This window comes from Palaemon carinicauda, chromosome 43, assembly GCF_036898095.1.
Source record: "Palaemon carinicauda isolate YSFRI2023 chromosome 43, ASM3689809v2, whole genome shotgun sequence".
Taxonomy (NCBI): domain Eukaryota; kingdom Metazoa; phylum Arthropoda; class Malacostraca; order Decapoda; family Palaemonidae; genus Palaemon; species Palaemon carinicauda.
In genome coordinates this window covers 10,162,258-10,185,529 of record NC_090767.1, presented here as the reverse complement: position 1 = coordinate 10,185,529, position 23,272 = coordinate 10,162,258, and the positions used below count along the sequence as shown (strand labels likewise).

General features: G+C 43.2%; 1 protein-coding gene across 7 annotated transcripts in view; it reads left to right on the top strand.

Moving 5' to 3' along the window:
- Positions 1–23,272, top strand: part of LOC137633945 (uncharacterized) — a 79,684-nt gene that overhangs the window by 41,204 nt on the left and 15,208 nt on the right. For 6 of the 7 annotated variants that reach the window (XR_011042374.1, XR_011042373.1, XR_011042370.1 and 3 more), the window contains exon 2: positions 15,519–15,596. The exons of the other annotated variant lie outside the window; for it this stretch is intronic. Coding sequence is in view for 1 of the 6 variants with exons in the window: in XM_068366189.1 (XP_068222290.1) it covers positions 15,519–15,596 (78 nt within the window). In the remaining 5 variants the exon portion in view is untranslated. The remainder of the gene's footprint in view (positions 1–15,518; positions 15,597–23,272) is intronic. 7 annotated transcript variants of the gene reach the window in all.

The following is a 23,272-nucleotide window of genomic DNA, read 5'->3' as shown; positions in this document are numbered from 1 at the left end:
GAGCTTGCATTATACGACTGATTTCGCAATTACTACCTTTTAATGAAGGGTAGAATTGCGTGTTTCAGGTAGAAATCAGTAAAAGTTTCTATTTCAGTGAAATAAGTGCAAAACAGAAAATCGAAGTGATAAAGTGATATGCGCAAAGTGTTACAGTGTTGCGTCCGAGGGTTCGTCTGTTCGTGCCTGTCGTTCACCTAGTCCGGGACCTCTTGCATGCTCCCAAGCCCAGGGGAGAAGTAATGTCAAACGACTTATGGGTTTGAGAGGCCTTGATCAACGAACAGACGTTTTCCCTCTATGGTATCGGGTGTATCTTACCAAGATCTCCCCTACCATAAGACGAGAGAGACGTTGTTTCTCCTCGTCATCCGAAGGCTTTTCGCATAAGAAACCTGTCACAAGGTTTCGAAGCCCTTAAGCTAAAGTCAGTCCTTTCAGGACAGGTCCAGCGTCCTGGTTACAACCATTAGGACAGCTCTGACCCTATGCAGTCATCGGATAACTGCTCGCCGCCTAACAAAAGCGTAACACAGACTCCGAGAGTCTTTTTTTGTTGGCAAAGTGTTGCGGTCACAGACGTTACCCTCGTCTCTTACCACAACCATTTCCGTTGATCCTTAATGGGTTGTATGGTAAGACATGCAGTATATGCTTGCCTCCCTTATGGAAGACTATTCTGCCGATTAGTCCGTTGAGTCTAGCCGTTTATCTCATCGATATCCTGGCTTTCAGCCAACCTAACGTTCCTTTGTGCTTACTGTTGACGTTGGAGTAGCTTAGTCACGTCAGTCAGGTTGTTGAGAACCACACTCGATGCGGTCTCGTGTGGTTTTTCAGCCGCATTTGGACGTTAGGCCACTTGCTGATGCTCCTGTTGACGTTCAAGACGTTCACTAACAATCGGAGTTGACTTGTTTTGACGTTGTGCGTCAACCTCCGCATTCTAGAGTTGTTTTGACTGCTCAGTCTAGGCAGTCAAAGCAGTCTCGAGTGGACGCTGTGCGTCCTCACGCACCTGTTGTGGTTGACAGTTCAGTTGTTGACAGTTCACAGACTGTCAAGCAGTTACATGACGTTGCGTTCTGGTCCGCTACTAATGCACCAGTGAGTGTGGACTCTGCTTGTAAAGCATTGCCACCACGGTAGGTCTCTCCCTTGCTTGAGACTCGGCTTTTATCGGACAAGGTTCCTGTGGATGAGGAAGTTGCTGTTCCCCCTCCTACTGATATTCCCTTGAGGACTCTGTCAGATGGAGAGGAGCCTAAAGCTGCTTAGCCCCCTATGGACTTTAATTAAATCATGATGATTTTTTTAAGGATCTTTGTCCGGATCTTTTTGTAACTGCTGCTCCTCGTTCGCCTAAACGTCAGAGCTTACACTAGGCCTAGCTACTTCGAAGCCGTTGTTTTTAAGCTAGTGCTCTCTCGCTCTCCTAGAGAGCTTTACGTTGGCTAGGCGACTGGTTTTTCACCAGGAGGAGTTTGGGGGATACAGCCTTTGCTTTCCCTTCTTTTAAACTGGTTTATAGAGCGAGAGTCTGATATGACACGAGAGAAGTTCTCGGCTTGGGAGTTCATGCCTCTGCCCAGATAGACTTCTCAATTCTCGTAGACTCTCCCTGGCGCCTGGCCAGGAGACGCTCCAAGTTGTTTACAGGTCAACTTCACAGCTGTTTTCGAGCCTTTGAAGTTTTGCTGTACAATTATGTCATGCATAACAAGGCTTTCAGGGATGGTAAGCGGTACCGCCTCAGTCGCTAACCCCATCTGTTGCCGCACCTACTCTCGTAGACCCTAAATGGGCTTTGCTGCAAGACATGCAGTCCAAGCTTGCATCCTTGATAGAGGACTTTAATGCGGAGAAGGTTGCTACCGAACCTTCTGGCCAACAACCTTCCAACCGGTCGGTTGTGCGCCCTGTTGACGCTGAGGTAACCTACTCGCGTCTGCCAGTTGAGGTGGTTCCTCCACCGATGCGACCCAGTGTGGGTTGCCAGCCGCACGTTGACGTGAGATTTTTGTGTGATTGCTCACACCAAACTAACCAAGTAGGGGTGTCCCCCAAATAGTACAGCTTTGCAGATCATAGTGATATACAAACCTTTTCACCATGTGAACGTATGCCCACTCAGAAAGGGGTTAACTATTTAAGTACTGTTTATATAGGTATCACATTTACGAAAACTATTCCAGCCATTTGTATAGCTGATGTAATCAGTGGAAGTTGAAACACATTTTCTTCCTGTCTTCTGGGAGAGACGTCATATCCGATAAGCATTGCAAGACGAAACTGTTGTAAACAGAGAACCTACTGTATGCTATTGTGCTGACTTATATTATTAAGGAAAGGTGGTTACCTTGATGAGCAGGTTTTTAATGTGGATGAGACCTGGTTATTTTGGCTGCATGTGCCAAGCCTTAACTATATAAGGAGAAATTGACTTGATTCTTACAGCTGAAACCCTTGCTGGTGTATCAGGCAGAGGATCCAGGGGTATAATGGAAGAGACAACTGCCTGTCATCTAGAGATTTGATTCTTACAGCTGAAACCCTTGCTGGTGTATCAGGCAGAGGATCCAGGGGTATAATGGAAGAGACAACTGCCTGTTGTCTAGAGATTTAACAAGAAGGCTCGAGTGACACGCCATTTTTATTTAGATTGCTTAACGCACCCTTATTTTACCAGAAATCTGACAGTGTTATGTTTCCAAGGGTTTGTTTAAAAGTTTTAGTACTGGACAATGCTCCTGGTCGCCTGCTCACTTGAGTCCATTGGCTAGCCAGACTGGAGTGGATCCCTCTCTCTGGTTACAGCTCATTTTTCCTTTCCCTGTACATAATACACCAGGTAGTCTGGCCTATTCTTTCCACATTCTTCTCTGCCCTCATGCACCTGACAACACTGATTACCAAACAATTCTTCTCTCCAGGGGTTAACTACTGCGCTGTTAATTGTTCAGTGGCCACTTTCCCTTGGTAAGGGTAGAAGAGACTCATTAGCTATCTTTAGTATCTCTTCTAGGAGAAGGACACTCCAAAGTCAAACCATTGTTCTTTAGTCTTGGGTGCTGCCATAGCCTCTGTACCAGTCTTCTGCTGTTTTGGAATAGAGTTCTCTTGCTTCAGGGTAGACTCGGTAATGCTATTCAATCTTTTTTTCTCTTCCCCTTAATTTTTTTAACTTTTTATAGTTTGTATGTGCGAGATCTATTTAATGTTGTTACTGTTCTTAGAATATTTTATTTTTCAATATTTAACTTAGCCGGTGATTATATAGCTGCAACTCTGTTGCTCGACAGACAACTCTACGGAAAAACTCGCCAGCGATCGCTACACAGGTTGCGGGTGTGCCCAACAGCGCCATCTGTCGACCAGATACCCAGCTCTCAATGTAAACAAAGACTCAATTTTCTCTCTGTCGAGGTGTCGACAAGACGTACTTTACTCGCTGTTGCTAAACTGGAGTTTTTCACATCTATTTGGTGAAGTACTATATTCTAGTTTTGAGCTTTCGCTATGCAGGTGTTTTATCTTCATCTTAAATCTTGAACTCGTTTTGGATAGATTTAATTATGGTGACAAAGAGAGTATGGACTTTCTTTCACTTTTAAATGGCCGACCCTTCCCTTAGACGGAAGTATGTTTAGGCTTTTAGTAATTATCTTATCACGTTATAGATTTTCCTCTATATATATTATATCTCTCCGCCTTTATTAGGCCTCTTCGATTAACTTTCCATTTATTATAAACATATAAAATAAATTTTAATGTTTTGTTTATATGCGATCTTTCCTGAGAATAGGCGTTCCTAACTTGGAATCCGAAGTTAATCAACGTTGAGCCCTTTATATCGTAATTAGCTTTTAAAGAGCTAAGGATTTAAAACTTTTTAAATGTAATATTTTATGAAAGAATTTCTTTGATAGTCTTCGTACTGTTTTCAAAGATGAACTAACGTTTAGTTTATTTATGCTACGCAGTTGTTGACGTTCAGGACGTTCAACATGCGCTCTATCGTTACGATAGAGAGAGAGTGTATCACGGTTTCACTTTGCAGTAAGAGTAAATCGATTCTGACGTTTTGTTCATTCTTTCTTAGCTTAAATGTTTTAAATTCTATTTTAAAGGAACTTTTTATTTGAAAAACCTTTCAGTTTTTTCCTTTAGTCAAATAACATGTTTTTTTGACGAAATATAATTGGGCTCTTCTCTTAGGTGCGAAATCAAGAGAGAAAGAGAGAGAGAGATAGAGACGGAGGGAGAGAGAGGAGAGAAAACGTTCCGTTCAAGCGGGTAACGTTGTTCTCGAGTTACTCTCGTCCCTAGTCGCTGTACGGGGAGGAAGGATAAAACGTTTTTAGTTTTTTATTCTCGTCCCCAGGCTATGTGCGGTGAGAGATTGAAAACGTAGTTATATGAACTAGTGTTTAGTCTCTTTCCCAGCCACTGATTTTTTTTTATCTTAAAATATGTTTTCTGTTTTTTGCTGGTATTAATGAGCTTGCATTATACGACTGATTTCGCAATTACTACCTTTTAATGAAGGGTAGAATTGCGTGTTTCAGGTAGAAATCAGTAAAAGTTTCTATTTCAGTGAAATAAGTGCAAAACAGAAAATCGAAGTGATAAAGTGATATGCGCAAAGTGTTACAGTGTTGCGTCCGAGGGTTCGTCTGTTCGTGCCTGTCGTTCACCTAGTCCGGGACCTCTTGCATGCTCCCAAGCCCAGGGGAGAAGTAATGTCAAACGACTTATGGGTTTGAGAGGCCTTGATCAACGAACAGACGTTTTCCCTCTATGGTATCGGGTGTATCTTACCAAGATCTCCCCTACCATAAGACGAGAGAGACGTTGTTTCTCCTCGTCATCCGAAGGCTTTTCGCATAAGAAACCTGTCACAAGGTTTCGAAGCCCTTAAGCTAAAGTCAGTCCTTTCAGGACAGGTCCAGCGTCCTGGTTACAACCATTAGGACAGCTCTGACCCTATGCAGTCATCGGATAACTGCTCGCCGCCTAACAAAAGCGTAACACAGACTCCGAGAGTCTTTTTTTGTTGGCAAAGTGTTGCGGTCACAGACGTTACCCTCGTCTCTTACCACAACCATTTCCGTTGATCCTTAATGGGTTGTATGGTAAGACATGCAGTATATGCTTGCCTCCCTTATGGAAGACTATTCTGCCGATTAGTCCGTTGAGTCTAGCCGTTTATCTCATCGATATCCTGGCTTTCAGCCAACCTAACGTTCCTTTGTGCTTACTGTTGACGTTGGCGTAGCTTAGTCACGTCAGTCAGGTTGTTGAGAACCACACTCGATGCGGTCTCGTGTGGTTTTTCAGCCGCATTTGGACGTTAGGCCACTTGCTGATGCTCCTGTTGACGTTCAAGACGTTCACTAACAATCGGAGTTGACTTGTTTTGACGTTGTGCGTCAACCTCCGCATTCTAGAGTTGTTTTGACTGCTCAGTCTAGGCAGTCAAAGCAGTCTCGAGTGGACGCTGTGCGTCCTCACGCACCTGTTGTGGTTGACAGTTCAGTTGTTGACAGTTCACAGACTGTCAAGCAGTTACATGACGTTGCGTTCTGGTCCGCTACTAATGCACCAGTGAGTGTGGACTCTGCTTGTAAAGCATTGCCACCACGGTAGGTCTCTCCCTTGCTTGAGACTCGGCTTTTATCGGACAAGGTTCCTGTGGATGAGGAAGTTGCTGTTCCCCCTCCTACTGATATTCCCTTGAGGACTCTGTCAGATGGAGAGGAGCCTAAAGCTGCTTAGCCCCCTATGGACTTTAATTAAATCATGATGATTTTTTTAAGGATCTTTGTCCGGATCTTTTTGTAACTGCTGCTCCTCGTTCGCCTAAACGTCAGAGCTTACACTAGGCCTAGCTACTTCGAAGCCGTTGTTTTTAAGCTAGTGCTCTCTCGCTCTCCTAGAGAGCTTTACGTTGGCTAGGCGACTGGTTTTTCACCAGGAGGAGTTTGGGGGATACAGCCTTTGCTTTCCCTTCTTTTAAACTGGTTTATAGAGCGAGAGTCTGATATGACACGAGAGAAGTTCTCGGCTTGGGAGTTCATGCCTCTGCCCAGATAGACTTCTCAATTCTCGTAGACTCTCCCTGGCGCCTGGCCAGGAGACGCTCCAAGTTGTTTACAGGTCAACTTCACAGCTGTTTTCGAGCCTTTGAAGTTTTGCTGTACAATTATGTCATGCATAACAAGGCTTTCAGGGATGGTAAGCGGTACCGCCTCAGTCGCTAACCCCATCTGTTGCCGCACCTACTCTCGTAGACCCTAAATGGGCTTTGCTGCAAGACATGCAGTCCAAGCTTGCATCCTTGATAGAGGACTTTAATGCGGAGAAGGTTGCTACCGAACCTTCTGGCCAACAACCTTCCAACCGGTCGGTTGTGCGCCCTGTTGACGCTGAGGTAACCTACTCGCGTCTGCCAGTTGAGGTGGTTCCTCCACCGATGCGACCCAGTGTGGGTTGCCAGCCGCACGTTGACGTGAGATTTTTGTGTGATTGCTCACACCAAACTAACCAAGTAGGGGTGTCCCCCAAATAGTACAGCTTTGCAGATCATAGTGATATACAAACCTTTTCACCATGTGAACGTATGCCCACTCAGAAAGGGGTTAACTATTTAAGTACTGTTTATATAGGTATCACATTTACGAAAACTATTCCAGCCATTTGTATAGCTGATGTAATCAGTGGAAGTTGAAACACATTTTCTTCCTGTCTTCTGGGAGAGACGTCATATCCGATAAGCATTGCAAGACGAAACTGTTGTAAACAGAGAACCTACTGTATGCTATTGTGCTGACTTATATTATTAAGGAAAGGTGGTTACCTTGATGAGCAGGTTTTTAATGTGGATGAGACCTGGTTATTTTGGCTGCATGTGCCAAGCCTTAACTATATAAGGAGAAATTGACTTGATTCTTACAGCTGAAACCCTTGCTGGTGTATCAGGCAGAGGATCCAGGGGTATAATGGAAGAGACAACTGCCTGTCATCTAGAGATTTGATTCTTACAGCTGAAACCCTTGCTGGTGTATCAGGCAGAGGATCCAGGGGTATAATGGAAGAGACAACTGCCTGTTGTCTAGAGATTTAACAAGAAGGCTCGAGTGACACGCCATTTTTATTTAGATTGCTTAACGCACCCTTATTTTACCAGAAATCTGACAGTGTTATGTTTCCAAGGGTTTGTTTAAAAGTTTTAGTACTGGACAATGCTCCTGGTCGCCTGCTCACTTGAGTCCATTGGCTAGCCAGACTGGAGTGGATCCCTCTCTCTGGTTACAGCTCATTTTTCCTTTCCCTGTACATAATACACCAGGTAGTCTGGCCTATTCTTTCCACATTCTTCTCTGCCCTCATGCACCTGACAACACTGATTACCAAACAATTCTTCTCTCCAGGGGTTAACTACTGCGCTGTTAATTGTTCAGTGGCCACTTTCCCTTGGTAAGGGTAGAAGAGACTCATTAGCTATCTTTAGTATCTCTTCTAGGAGAAGGACACTCCAAAGTCAAACCATTGTTCTTTAGTCTTGGGTGCTGCCATAGCCTCTGTACCAGTCTTCTGCTGTTTTGGAATAGAGTTCTCTTGCTTCAGGGTAGACTCGGTAATGCTATTCAATCTTTTTTTCTCTTCCCCTTAATTTTTTTAACTTTTTATAGTTTGTATGTGCGAGATCTATTTAATGTTGTTACTGTTCTTAGAATATTTTATTTTTCAATATTTAACTTAGCCGGTGATTATATAGCTGCAACTCTGTTGCTCGACAGACAACTCTACGGAAAAACTCGCCAGCGATCGCTACACAGGTTGCGGGTGTGCCCAACAGCGCCATCTGTCGACCAGATACCCAGCTCTCAATGTAAACAAAGACTCAATTTTCTCTCTGTCGAGGTGTCGACAAGACGTACTTTACTCGCTGTTGCTAAACTGGAGTTTTTCACATCTATTTGGTGAAGTACTATATTCTAGTTTTGAGCTTTCGCTATGCAGGTGTTTTATCTTCATCTTAAATCTTGAACTCGTTTTGGATAGATTTAATTATGGTGACAAAGAGAGTATGGACTTTCTTTCACTTTTAAATGGCCGACCCTTCCCTTAGACGGAAGTATGTTTAGGCTTTTAGTAATTATCTTATCACGTTATAGATTTTCCTCTATATATATTATATCTCCGCCTTTATTAGGCCTCTTCGATTAACTTTCCATTTATTATAAACATATAAAATAAATTTTAATGTTTTGTTTATATGCGATCTTTCCTGAGAATAGGCGTTCCTAACTTGGAATCCGAAGTTAATCAACGTTGAGCCCTTTATATCGTAATTAGCTTTTAAAGAGCTAAGGATTTAAAACTTTTTAAATGTAATATTTTATGAAAGAATTTCTTTGATAGTCTTCGTACTGTTTTCAAAGATGAACTAACGTTTAGTTTATTTATGCTACGCAGTTGTTGACGTTCAGGACGTTCAACATGCGCTCTATCGTTACGATAGAGAGAGAGTGTATCACGGTTTCACTTTGCAGTAAGAGTAAATCGATTCTGACGTTTTGTTCATTCTTTCTTAGCTTAAATGTTTTAAATTCTATTTTAAAGGAACTTTTTATTTGAAAAACCTTTCAGTTTTTTCCTTTAGTCAAATAACATGTTTTTTTGACGAAATATAATTGGGCTCTTCTCTTAGGTGCGAAATCAAGAGAGAAAGAGAGAGAGAGATAGAGACGGAGGGAGAGAGAGGAGAGAAAACGTTCCGTTCAAGCGGGTAACGTTGTTCTCGAGTTACTCTCGTCCCTAGTCGCTGTACGGGGAGGAAGGATAAAACGTTTTTAGTTTTTTATTCTCGTCCCCAGGCTATGTGCGGTGAGAGATTGAAAACGTAGTTATATGAACTAGTGTTTAGTCTCTTTCCCAGCCACTGATTTTTTTTTATCTTAAAATATGTTTTCTGTTTTTTGCTGGTATTAATGAGCTTGCATTATACGACTGATTTCGCAATTACTACCTTTTAATGAAGGGTAGAATTGCGTGTTTCAGGTAGAAATCAGTAAAAGTTTCTATTTCAGTGAAATAAGTGCAAAACAGAAAATCGAAGTGATAAAGTGATATGCGCAAAGTGTTACAGTGTTGCGTCCGAGGGTTCGTCTGTTCGTGCCTGTCGTTCACCTAGTCCGGGACCTCTTGCATGCTCCCAAGCCCAGGGGAGAAGTAATGTCAAACGACTTATGGGTTTGAGAGGCCTTGATCAACGAACAGACGTTTTCCCTCTATGGTATCGGGTGTATCTTACCAAGATCTCCCCTACCATAAGACGAGAGAGACGTTGTTTCTCCTCGTCATCCGAAGGCTTTTCGCATAAGAAACCTGTCACAAGGTTTCGAAGCCCTTAAGCTAAAGTCAGTCCTTTCAGGACAGGTCCAGCGTCCTGGTTACAACCATTAGGACAGCTCTGACCCTATGCAGTCATCGGATAACTGCTCGCCGCCTAACAAAAGCGTAACACAGACTCCGAGAGTCTTTTTTTGTTGGCAAAGTGTTGCGGTCACAGACGTTACCCTCGTCTCTTACCACAACCATTTCCGTTGATCCTTAATGGGTTGTATGGTAAGACATGCAGTATATGCTTGCCTCCCTTATGGAAGACTATTCTGCCGATTAGTCCGTTGAGTCTAGCCGTTTATCTCATCGATATCCTGGCTTTCAGCCAACCTAACGTTCCTTTGTGCTTACTGTTGACGTTGGCGTAGCTTAGTCACGTCAGTCAGGTTGTTGAGAACCACACTCGATGCGGTCTCGTGTGGTTTTTCAGCCGCATTTGGACGTTAGGCCACTTGCTGATGCTCCTGTTGACGTTCAAGACGTTCACTAACAATCGGAGTTGACTTGTTTTGACGTTGTGCGTCAACCTCCGCATTCTAGAGTTGTTTTGACTGCTCAGTCTAGGCAGTCAAAGCAGTCTCGAGTGGACGCTGTGCGTCCTCACGCACCTGTTGTGGTTGACAGTTCAGTTGTTGACAGTTCACAGACTGTCAAGCAGTTACATGACGTTGCGTTCTGGTCCGCTACTAATGCACCAGTGAGTGTGGACTCTGCTTGTAAAGCATTGCCACCACGGTAGGTCTCTCCCTTGCTTGAGACTCGGCTTTTATCGGACAAGGTTCCTGTGGATGAGGAAGTTGCTGTTCCCCCTCCTACTGATATTCCCTTGAGGACTCTGTCAGATGGAGAGGAGCCTAAAGCTGCTTAGCCCCCTATGGACTTTAATTAAATCATGATGATTTTTTTAAGGATCTTTGTCCGGATCTTTTTGTAACTGCTGCTCCTCGTTCGCCTAAACGTCAGAGCTTACACTAGGCCTAGCTACTTCGAAGCCGTTGTTTTTAAGCTAGTGCTCTCTCGCTCTCCTAGAGAGCTTTACGTTGGCTAGGCGACTGGTTTTTCACCAGGAGGAGTTTGGGGGATACAGCCTTTGCTTTCCCTTCTTTTAAACTGGTTTATAGAGCGAGAGTCTGATATGACACGAGAGAAGTTCTCGGCTTGGGAGTTCATGCCTCTGCCCAGATAGACTTCTCAATTCTCGTAGACTCTCCCTGGCGCCTGGCCAGGAGACGCTCCAAGTTGTTTACAGGTCAACTTCACAGCTGTTTTCGAGCCTTTGAAGTTTTGCTGTACAATTATGTCATGCATAACAAGGCTTTCAGGGATGGTAAGCGGTACCGCCTCAGTCGCTAACCCCATCTGTTGCCGCACCTACTCTCGTAGACCCTAAATGGGCTTTGCTGCAAGACATGCAGTCCAAGCTTGCATCCTTGATAGAGGACTTTAATGCGGAGAAGGTTGCTACCGAACCTTCTGGCCAACAACCTTCCAACTGGTCGGTTGTGCGCCCTGTTGACGCTGAGGTAACCTACTCGCGTCTGCCAGTTGAGGTGGTTCCTCCACCGATGCGACCCAGTGTGGGTTGCCAGCCGCACGTTGACGTTAAGCGACGCTCGGAGGTGGTTGTTGACGTTCAGGACGTTCAACAACCAGCAGAGGTGACTTGTTTTGATGCAGTGCGTCAACCTCAGCAACCCGAGAGGGTGTTGACTGCACAACCCAGACGGTCTAGACAGTCTCGGGTTGACGCTGTGCTTCCTCGCGCACCCATAAATGTTGACAGTTCACAGACTGTGCAGCAGTTCCATGATGTTGTGTCCGGCTCCGTCACGCATGCACCAGTGCGACCGGACTCAGCGAGCCAGACGTTGCCCACTCCGTTGCCGTTTCCTCATCAGTTTTCGGATGAGGAACCCTCTGATGAGGACGTTGCTGAACAACAAGACGATCAGCCCCTAGAATAGATCAAGCCCAGCTATCCATCCAGAAGATGCTGAAGAAGGAACGCTGCTCAGTCAGGCTGTGGATGAGTCTGGTAGGGACGCTGTCATCCGTGGAACAATTTGTGTCACTAGGAAGACTACACCTCCGTCCTCTTCAATACCATCTAGCTTTTCACTGGAAAAAGGACAAGACGCTAGAAGCGGTCTCGATCCCGGTTTCCGAAAAGATAAAGTCTTGTCTGACTTGGTGGAAGGACAATATCAACCTAAGAGAGGGTCTTCCCCTGGCTGTTCAGACTCCCAACCACGTTCTCTTCTCGGACGCATCGGACGTGGGCTGGGGCGCGACACTAGACGGTCGGGAATGCTCAGGACTGTGGAACTCGAGTCAGAGGAGCATGCATATCAACTGCAAGGAGCTGTTGGCAGTACATCTGGCCTTGAAAAGCTTCAAGTCTCTCCTTCGAGGCAAAGTGGTGGAAGTTAACTCGGACATCACCACGGCCTTGGCGTACATCTCCAAACAAGGAGGTACCCACTCACTGACGTTGTACGAGATCGCAAGGGACCTGCTCATCTGGTCAAAAGGTCAAGACATCTCCCTAGTAACGAGGTTCATCCAAAGCGACTTGAACGTCATAGCAGATTGTCTCAGTCGGAAAGGGCAAGTAATTCCAACCGAATGGACCCTCCACAAGGATGTGTGCAAGAGACTTTGGGCCACTTGAGGTAAAACCATCCATAGATCTCTTTGCAACCTCGCTGACCAAGAGGCTTCCAATCTATTGCTCTCCAGTCCCGGACCCAGCAGCAATACATATAGATGCTTTCCTCCTAGATTGGTCACATCTGGATCTCTACGCATTCCCACCGTTCAAGATTGTCAACAAGGTACTGCAGAAGTTCGCCTCTCACGAAGGGACAAGGTTGACGTTAGTTGCTTCCCTCTGGCCCGCGAGAGAATGGTTCACCGAGATACTTCGATGGTTAGTAGACGTTCCCAGTAGTCTTCCTCTAAGGGTAGACCTTCTACGTCAGCCACACGTAAAGAAGGTACTCCAAAGCCTCCACGCTCTTCGTCTGACTGCCTTCAGACTATCGAAAGACTCTCGAGAGCTAGAGGCTTTTCGAAGGAAGCAGCCAGTGCGATTGCTAGAGCAAGGAGAGCGTCTTCCATTAGAGTCTACCAATCGAAGTGGGAAGTCTTCCGAGACTGGTGCAAGTCAGTTTCTGTATCCTCGACCAGTACCTCTGTAGCTCAAATAGCTGTTTTTTCTCTTATACCTGAGAAAAGGACGATCCCTTTCAGCTCCCACTATCAAGGGCTACAGAAGCATGTTGGCATCGGTCTTCCGGCATAGAGGCTTAGATCTTTCCAAACATAAAGATCTGCAAGACCTCCTTAAGTCTTTTGAGACCACCAAGGAGCGTCGTTTGGCTACCCCTGGATGGAATTTAGACGTGGTACTAAGATTCTTCATGTCAGACAGGTTGGAGTCGTTACAATCAGCCTCCCTGAAAGATCTCACTCTTAAGACTCTTTTCCTGGTATGCTTAGCCTCGGCTAAAAGAGTCAGTGAGATTCATGCCTTCAGCAAGAACATCGGATTTTCGTCAGAAAAAGCCACTTGTTCGCTACAACTTGGTTTTCTAGCCAAAAATGAGCTGCCTTCTCGGCCTTGGCCTAAATCTTTCGATATCCCCAGCTTATCGGAGATCGTAGGCAATGAACTAGAAAGAGTCTTATGCCCTGTTAGAGCTCTTAAGTTCTATTTAAAGCGTACTAAACCTTTACAAGGCCAATCTGAAGCTTTATGGTGTTCAGTTAAGAAACCATCCTTGCCTATGTCAAAGAATGCTTGGTCAGACTTTATCAGATTGTTAATACGAGAAGCTCATTCACATCTGAGTGAGGAAGACCGAACTTTGCTTAAGGTGAAGACGCACGAAGTTAGAGCTGTAACAACTTCCGTGGCCTTTAAGCAAAATATATCTCTGCAAAGTATAATGGACGCAACCTATTGGAGAAGCAAGTCAGTGTTCGCGTCATTTTACTTGAAAGATGTCCAGTCTCTTTACAAGAACTGCTACACACTGGGACCATTCGTAGCAGCGAGTGCAGTAGTGGGTGAGGGCTCAACCACTACAATTCCCTAATTCCTTATCCTTTTAATCTGTCTCTTGAAATGTTGTTTTTTTATGGGTTGTCCGGAAGGCTAAGAACCCTTTCGCATCCTGGTTGATTTGGCGGGTGGTCAAAGTCATTTCTTGAGAGCGCCTAGATTAGGGGTTTGATGAGGTCCTGTTGTATGGGTTGCAACCCTTGATACTTCAGATCCTAGGGGTCGATCAGCATCCTAAGAGGATCGCGAGGCTCCGTAAGGAAGACGTACTTAAAAGGCAGAGTAATTGTTCAAGTCGACTTCCTTACCAGGTACCTATTTATTTTGTTTTTGTTATTTTGATAACTTCTAAAATGAAATAAAAAACTCTTAGCTCATAAAAGTGTAAACATATGTTACTGGTCTCTACCCACCATCCTGGGTGTGAATCAGCTATATAATCACCGGCTAAGTTAAATATTGAAAAATGTTATTTTGATTATAAAATAAATTTTTGAATATACTTACCTGGTGATTATAAATTAAATGACCCTCCCTTCCTCCCCAATAGAGACGCAGTGGGACGAGGAGAAAATTGAGTCTTTGTTTACATTGAGAGCTGGGTATCTGGTCGACAGATGGCGCTGTTGGGCACACCCGCAACCTGTGTAGCGATCGCTGGCGAGTTTTTCCGTAGAGTTGTCTGTCGAGCAACAGAGTTGCAGCTATATAATCACCGGGTAAGTATATTCAAAAATTTATTTTATAATCAAAATAACATTTTAGTTGTTCATTATTTCCTTGTTTCCTCTCCTTACTGGGCTATTTTTTGCTATTAGCTCCCCATGGTTTATAGTATCCTGCTTTTCCAAGTAGGGTTGTAGCTTAACTAGTAATAATGATAATTATAATAATAATAATTATTTGGAGCATATGGACCAAGGTGTCATTGCTTTATTGAATTCAAGCCCTACTGTTTTCAAAGGACATTTACTAAGGGCTCAGAAGAAACTGACAGCAACAAGGAATGATTAAACCTGAGAAGTCGTCTCACAAATTATTGTTGCCTGTGTGGACGCAACTTTATTCTTTGTTCCTGAAAGATCATTGGTCCAAACCTAAGGGAGTAAAATATTTTACTCTAAGTCTTGGTAAACAACCCAATAATAAGATAAAAGTTCTATAATGCAATGGTCTTATCATCGGAGAAGTTTGAAGTAAAAAAGGGATTTTGACGAAGGAAAAATCTATTTCTGGGCGAGAGACCTGTGCCGCTCCGTGAAATGCTCCTTTTGCATCATTTCTAAGGTATATACCTGCGATGAATTACCAGAGAAAAAAGTTGCATAGGAATGCCAGGGTTGAACCCAGCTCGCTCACCTATATAAGGTGTCGGTATAATACTGGGGCGTGATAAATCACAATCAGAGGTCTCGCGCCATTTAGATATCTCCTCCTCAATATCCCCGTTACAGCTAGGTGCCATTCAACACCCACCACTGAATGCTACTACCACCATCTCAACCCACGCCAACTACGTCACTCCTTTTCATAGCATCATCGCTTCCACTTGTTGTGATTTTTTGGCTGTGTTTTTCGGTGTTTTTTCTCCGCTCTAGTGCAAGATGTCTGATGCCCAAGATTGGGAGTATCCTGCATAATTTCTACTTGTATAGTTCAGTAAAGTCATATCTTTCCCTTTAACTGCAAAACAGAAAGGTTTATAATTTAGTTGTTAAGTGATTTTCTTTTTACTGGCTTCCCTTTGGCCAAGTTGCCCAATCCACCGGCCTCAGCTGTTATGATTGAGTAATAATTGACTCTATTTATAGTTTATAAATTTAGCTATTGGATGTTTACAAAATACACATTGTGTAACCTCCTGTGTAATGTTATTGAAACACTAAACCTATTTTGGAGTTCGCTGTGGAATATACTATATTGAGTTAGTGACTTTTTTTGTATGTGGGGAGACTTAGAGACTTGTCCGTATGACTTTGATATAAATTGTATTAGTTAGTTTACTGTTTATAAAGTTCTGTAACTAATTTGATATTGTTTACAGGTGCCCTGCAAATCAGCGGTCAAAGAGGGAACCGACAGTAAATGCCAGGAATCGGATCTTTTCAACTACTGTTTAAAGGTGAGTGCCACATGTAGTAGTAGGTATGCTTTAGACGCAAAATATCTCGCCAAAGCATTTTTGTTTTTACTAATTTTTAACCCTTTTACCCCCAAAGGACGTACTGGTACGTTTCACAAAAGCCATCCCTTTACCCCCAAGGACGTACCGGTATGTCCTTGCAAAAAAATATAAAATTTTTTTTTCATATTTTTGATAATTTTTTGAAAAAATTCAGGCATTTTCCAAGAGAATGAGACTAACCTAACCTCTCTATGACAAAAATTAAGGCTGTTAGAGCAATTTAAAAAAAATATATACTGCAAAATGTGCTGGGAAAAAATAACCCCCTGGGGGTTAAGGGTTGGAAATTTTCAAATAGCCTGGGGTAAAAGGGTTAATAGCATATCTGAATCCGATCAAAGAATCGTAGCTACTATTTTATAGATACGATTCTCAAATTATCCCGGCCCTTCCGGAACGGAAGGAGATATTGAGGATGGAGAGGACTAACTGTTGAGGGACCTATGGTCGTGGTTCTAACACGCCCCAGTTACTATACCAACACTCAAAGTGAGCGAGCTGGGTTTATTCCTGGCATTCCATGCAACTTTTTTCTCAGGTATATTTAGCAGTATTTATACCTTAGAAATGGTGCTTTAAGGAGCATTTCACTGGGCGACACAGGTTCCTCGCCCAGAAATAGATTTTTCCTTCGTCAAAATCCCTTTTTTTTTTACCGATTCTTAAATTGGGCTTTCAAAGCATTAGTTACAGATTGAAGTACGTTTAAAATAGTTATCATTTAATATCATTACGTTTTTCGTGTGAAATAGTCATACCCAGGTGAGAGGTGGTACTCCGAGAGGTACACTTGGAAACCACACACTCCCACAAATTGCGGAACCAGCTGGTTGTAGTTAGGAAAGGGGGAGGGGGTGGGAAGGGTTGAATCTGTGTGTGCACATCTATATAAATATTTAGACGTAGTTTATAAATAATGGAAATATTAACTCAACTACAATATAAAACCTACTCTCTTGGGCTAGATTCTCTTGCTTGAGGGTACACTTTTCTATCATTTCTCTTTCGCATGTTATTTTTCAAGTTATTATGATTTATATATGAAAGATCTATTTTAGTGCTCTACTGTTCTTAAAATATTTTAATTGTTTATAACTTCTCAATTGTAGTTTGTTTATTTCCTTTCCTCACTTAGCTATTCTTCCCTGTTAAATCCCTTGGACTAGTAGCATCCTGTTTTTGTAGCTAGGGTTGTAGCTTAGCTAGTTGTAGTAATAATATGCTACTGACTATAGTCTATTTTTTTTTAGCGGTGCATATTTGCACCGACTCGCAGGGGTGCCCTTTTAGCTCGGAAAAGTTTCCTGATCGCTGATTGGTCGGAATTATTCTTGTCCGAATGCCATCATTATTTCCAAATGATTACAAAGTAATGTGATTCGAAACTTATTTATTAATCTAAATTTCTCCCTTAGATATAGGTTTTGTCAATAAATAATGTTAGATAAATAGATATATTATAAAGTATCGTGATGGTAAATCTAAATTTAATAACACCCGCCGAAGTCAACGACAGGAGCTTGTTCTCGGATGCACGCTGCATAATTTTGTTACTTTTCATATATTTCAACACAAATTGAGACAAATTACACTAAGAATAAAGAAAAACATATTATAAACTTACTTTGAATACCAGAATCTACTAAAAACGTGGAATGGATAAAACTAACTGTTGGTGAAAATAGCGGTTCGGTTAAAGCAAGACTCGCGTAGAGTGGGTCCTGGGTAAAACGAGCTTTCTGCTGTCAAACACCAAAGAGGGAATGATTCTGCACACTCTCAATGTTCTTACTTGTTCGATCTTTTCCCCTTGGAACAGCCGCTGTGGCACCTTCCCGTACGGGGACATACCATTATGCGTCAAGAAAAGATTTATGCCATCTATTTTTTCAACACCTATAATAAAATAGCTAAAATAATCAGCCCCAACTAATATGTGTACGTTCTTCATGGTATCTGATTGGTTTGCTGGATCGGCTAACGTGACTCCCTTGGTCAACAGATGCTGTCTGACCTTTACATAACCAGCGTTATGTATCGGGACGTCCACGTGTTCGTGTGCCACTAACTTCATACGCACGATTCTTTTCCCCATTTCAACCCTGCAACTTACTACATCGTATTGTCCGCTTATTTCCTCGGAACCAAACGGAGCTATATTTAAGGATACTCGTCCTACCACCGGTAGGCCTAATTGACGGGCAATTTTTGCAGAGATGAAGCTCCTCTGGCTTCCTGAGTCGAGGAATAGGCGGACTCGCTTACTACCTTGCCTTAATTGGATACCTGCCATGGCTGTTGGCAAGATAGTGCATGGGAGGTCCACATCAGACCTCTGCGCAATCTTTGCGCTTGTGCATGGTTTAGCCTCTACTTTAGTCTGGGGTGGTCGAGGGGAAGTTTCGGGCTGCTGAGGCGTCGCATTCACTACGGGGCGGGACGTCGTTGTTTGACTATTACTATGACTAGGGATTGATTGCGGTCTACCCGCATCGCAAATTGCAGTGTGGTGCTTAGCATTACAGTTTCTACAGGAATTTGAAATGGGACATTTATCGCTACGATGACCTGATTTCGTACAATTAAAACAAAGACCCCTTTTCAGCAAAATGCGACGTCTTGCAGCTACGTCAGTCACTTGGCGACATCCGTGAGGCGGGTGCCGTTCGCTACAAAATGGGCAGGAATTATTGTGGATGGGATGGGTTTTCGGTCTTACACTACTGTCTGGTCTTTTGTCACTCTCAAGACTGTCGCCTCTCTTCTAGCATTCTCACAATAAAGTCTATTGCCTCAAAAAACTCGTCCAACGTATAGTCACATTTTCTCAAATGCTCGACCACTTTGCGGTAGAGCTTTCCCTCTGACAGTTTTTGATTAATGAGGCTCATGACCATGCCCTGGCCTATGTCATTGGTACTTAGTCTTTTGATTTGTTCAATTAAGATGGTCAACTCAAAACGGAACCTTTTGAGTTCTACTGGGTTTAGTGACGGCACAAAGATGTTGGCTAATTTACGGTGCAGAATCACGAGTGTCTGGTGCACGTTGCCATATTGCTTATCTAATAGGTCTAATGCTACACTATAGTTCGCGGCGGTTACACTTAGAGATTTGATGATTCTAAGTGGCTCTTTGCCCAACGTCCCCAATAAATATGTAAATTTAGACACTTCGTCTAAATCCGCTCTTCGATCCACGTGGATTGTGAAGAGCTCACGGTACGATGCGTACTCTTGCACTTCCCCTTCAAACGTGGGGAGAGGCAGCGGCTTCAACCTGGGGAGGGCAACATTCCCCGTTGAAGTGCCTTTCATTTTGTCTATCCTATTATACAGTAGGGTAGAAGCGCGTGTAGCTTCACCTAATGTGTGCCTGATTCGGGCTTCAATACTAGACTCTAGTTTCACACACTGGCTTTTGTATAGCTCTCTTAGCTGTCGGACCTCTACCTGCAACTCCGTTACCAAATTCTGGTAAACGGACTCAGAGTAGGTCTCTAATAGAGCTCTTTGCGTTTCGGTAAGTAAGTCGTTTATTAGGCCCATCGACGCCTCGATGTGCACGATCGTGGCCACCGCCATCTTAATTAACTTCACTTTACGTTCGGGGGGGGGGGGGGGGGTTGGCAAAGCAAGGAAAGAAAGGTAATTTTACGTTAGGAAGGGACTCAAAGAAACTGACCCACATGGGCGATCGCTTGCGATCCGGTTCGAAGGACCAAATGTGGCGAAATTTCACCGGTTTACTAAATTGCCCGATGTACTGGGTGGATCACAAGGCCTTAAGGGCTAGCCTCTCAAAACTATTCAGGAAATAAGTAGAATACGGCTATATTTTAACAAATTTATTATAAAAATAATCATCTAATACGAGAGAAATACAAAAAATAAACCTTTACTCGACATACAAAAGTAATTAAACATTTAGTAAGTTACCTCGATAAACGCCTTACCGAGACCTTTTTACGTATTTTACAAAACAACTCTGATCCCCTGGCACAAGGATCGATGAAATATTTACAGATACAAATTTTACACAACTCTAGCAAAACCTATATGGAAACCGACCTGGGTACACTGTGGTTGGGGACATCGGATCAAATAGGCAGAGGTGGCCACTGCAACCCCCGACGTCACCTTTTTCCCGCATTTTTTCCTGAACCTAAATTTCTAGATTGGATTTTTTTATCATGTTACAATAAAATGACATTATATTTCTTAATCTCAAATTACAAGTGGTCGATTTCTTTAGTCTCAGCGCCTCCCCTACCAGGCGGTTCCTCTTTTGGTTCTAAAACATTCTCGTCTTGAACCACATTCATTTGCCCGCGAGTTCTCTCCTTTCCCTCCAATTTGACGCAATGTAGGTGGAGTCAAATGGCGGGAATTTTGATTGATCAGTTCGAAATTCCCGACAACTGTACTTACTGATATAATAGATAAACATTTCCAAAGCTTGTAGAAGAAGGGATGAATCCAGTGTTTAAACACACAACTGTCTCTGGCAGCAGTCAATCAAAAAACGGATTTTGAGCGAAGCGAAAAATCTATTTTTGGGTGAGATAGACATGTCGTCCTGATGGAAGTTTCTTAAAGTAGCTTCCTAGGGTATATTTGACTACAGTGATATTCCCAGAGAATTTTACCTTCAGGTACCCAGAATTCTAACTCCTGGAGTGAATATCCCTAATTAATTCTTATAGGGATATCGCATAATATCAGAAGACGATTTCTTGATATGCCACATAGCTATCTTCATCCCCGAATAGCGCTAACGCTTCGAGAGGGAAAGTGGCAAGAAAACGAATTGGAGCCGTTATTAAGGTACCTCTCCTCCTTGTTTGAGTCTGTATATGACGTCATCATCGGCGCCATGTTATTCCTTGTAGCGATAAGCGAGGTGCTACAGATACAGTACTATTGGGAGGGGTCCTTTTAGCCCTTTTCATAAGAAAGGAAGGGTGGGTCCATCAGGACGACATGGCTATCTCACCCAATAATAGATTTTTCGCCTCTCTCAAAATCCGTTTTTTGAGCTCAGGCCGTGTCGTCCTGATGGAAGTATACCAGAGCATTAATGCATTTGTGGATTTTTTATTTTGTGCCTTGTCCTCAAGACAGAATTCCTTGGTCAATTTAGACCTAGAGACCTACGATGTTACATCATACATCATTACTTCTAATCATGAACCATGTTAGTGCTTCCTGCCCCCTACAGGGAAGAGTCATACTAGACTCTGGAAAAGTCTCGAGTAATACATAATACCTATGGATATCCTAGTAAACAAACCGGAATATTGGTCTCCACCTATTCCTTCTAAAACAAAGCTTGTATTGAAAAGCCCATTCATGTGTGTATGCAATACTGATACCTCCCCCGGTATACCGAGTTTGACGTATGTACCGACAAAAGGTTTGTATCCATTTAGAAACAAATATTTGTATCAGTCAGCATCACATTCAGAGTATACTGGCCCATCTTATACAAAGACTGGCCAGATTCAAAGAGTGTTTGTTTAAATGAAGGAACAATCTTTATTATCATGCAATATCCAAAGGTTGAAAGTAATGCTCAACATATCTTTATTAAAATTGAACTTGGGGCGAATCAGACGCAAATTCAATTAGAGCTCGTTTATTGACAGACAATGAATGTATAGTTCAATCTGCATTTCATAGAATATTATAAAATGTGGATGAAATAAATCAAAGCATAAAGATAGCAGTAATACCAGAAATTCATGTTTCATCTGAAAGGGAAACATATAAATGCCACTGAAAACGAAATTGTTAATAGATTTTCATTAATTTTTGTCATTACTGTGCATTCACACTTGCGTAGACACGCATGGCACACGTGTTATGCACTATGCTTATTTCACCTTTTGTATTTGGAACAGTCCGCAAGGACACCTTGGTGACCTTTCACTTAGCATGTTGTACCGTTAGGGGACAACACTCACACCCTTCACTTAAAAGTCCCAATTAGTTTTCACTGTTCCTTGCAGAGTTAAGCAACAGGTTTTAAAACATTACCTGCTGCCACCGCAAACCTCTTAAGTTCCTCTACTTGCTTCGCGTAGTGTCTAAAGAAGACCCTGGATGACTTGCAGCCAGTGTACGAGCAAAGACTTTCAAAATCCATATACTGGAAAAAATTCAGGGATGAGGCAATTTTTCTCGGAACGTGACCTGCGGGTGTACTCTCCGGATCCGCTCTGCGAAAGAAGTAGGTGATCTTCGCCCTTAGTTGTTTGAGACAAATTTGAACCTGAAGTTTCTCCCTTAAAGTCTGAATTTCTACGAAGATAGACCTTTAGGGGCACTACTGGACATAGAGAGACATATTCCTTCAGAGGGCAGATTCTCCAGGGACCCCACCTTTTGGTAGGTAGCTCATTTTTGGCAAGAAACATTGGGTCAGGAAAAAGATTCAGTTCTCCCCCTTGTCCTTACTGAATATGACCCTCATCTCTCGAGAGGGCTCTTATTTTGCTAACTCTGGCACCCGAGGCTAGTGCAAATAGAAATAAACCTTTTTGGGTCAAATCTTTCAGAGAGCAATCTTCGTCGTTCAGCATTGATGCCAAGTGAAGAACCTTATCCAGAGACCATGAAATGGGTTTCGGAGGTGCTGCCGGCTTGAGTCTAGTGCAGGCCTTAGGAATCTTGTTGAAGATTTCATTAGAGAAGTTGACCTGGAAGGCGTACAATAAGGGTCTCGTCAAGGCAGACTTACACGTGGATATCGTGTTGGCTGCTAAACCTTGTTCATGAAGGTGGATAAAGAAGGATAAACAGAAATCTGTTGAGATTTCTTTTGGTTTCTTTGCCTTGACAAATGCAACCCATTTCTTCTCTCGAGATCCCGAATCTCTTCTTCACTGCTAAGGAGAGAAAATCATGAGATGAAGGTTTCGGGTTTTCTGTGATGAAGCGAAGACAGTCGACTTCTGCACTCACTGAGTCAGAACTGGATCCGGCAATGGGACCAACGTCAGTCGTAGTTCTAACGCTAGGGGGAACCAGATACTGTTTGGCTACTTGTGAGCCACCATTGCCACTGTTCCCCTGAATGATCTCAGTTTGTTGAGGACTTTCAGTAGAAGGTTGGGTGGAGGGAGCAGCTAAATCTGAGACCATCTGTTCCATTCGAGGGACATTGCGTCCATAGCGTCCGCTAGAGGGTCCTCATATGGGGCCACGTATCGAGGTAGCTTCTTGTTGTCACTCGTCGCAAAGAGGTTAATCTGCAGTTCCGGGACTTGACGTAAGATGAAGGAGAACGATCCTGCGTCTAGGGACCATTCTGAGCCTATCGGTGTGAACCTGGATAGACGTCCGGCGTCACGTTGCGGAATCCTTGGAGGTGAACTGCTCATAAGTGCCATCTCTTCGTTTCCGCCAAGCGGAAGATGGCCAACATCACTTGGTTGATTTGAGGCGATCTCGAACCTTGACAATTTAGGCATCTCACTATCACCTCGCTGTCTAGGACCAGTCTTTTGTGGGTCGAGTGGCGAGGAGATAATTTCTTCAGCGAAAGAAAAACTGCCATGGCTTCCAGAATATTGATATGGAATATCTTGAATAGATTGGGCCAAGTTGCTT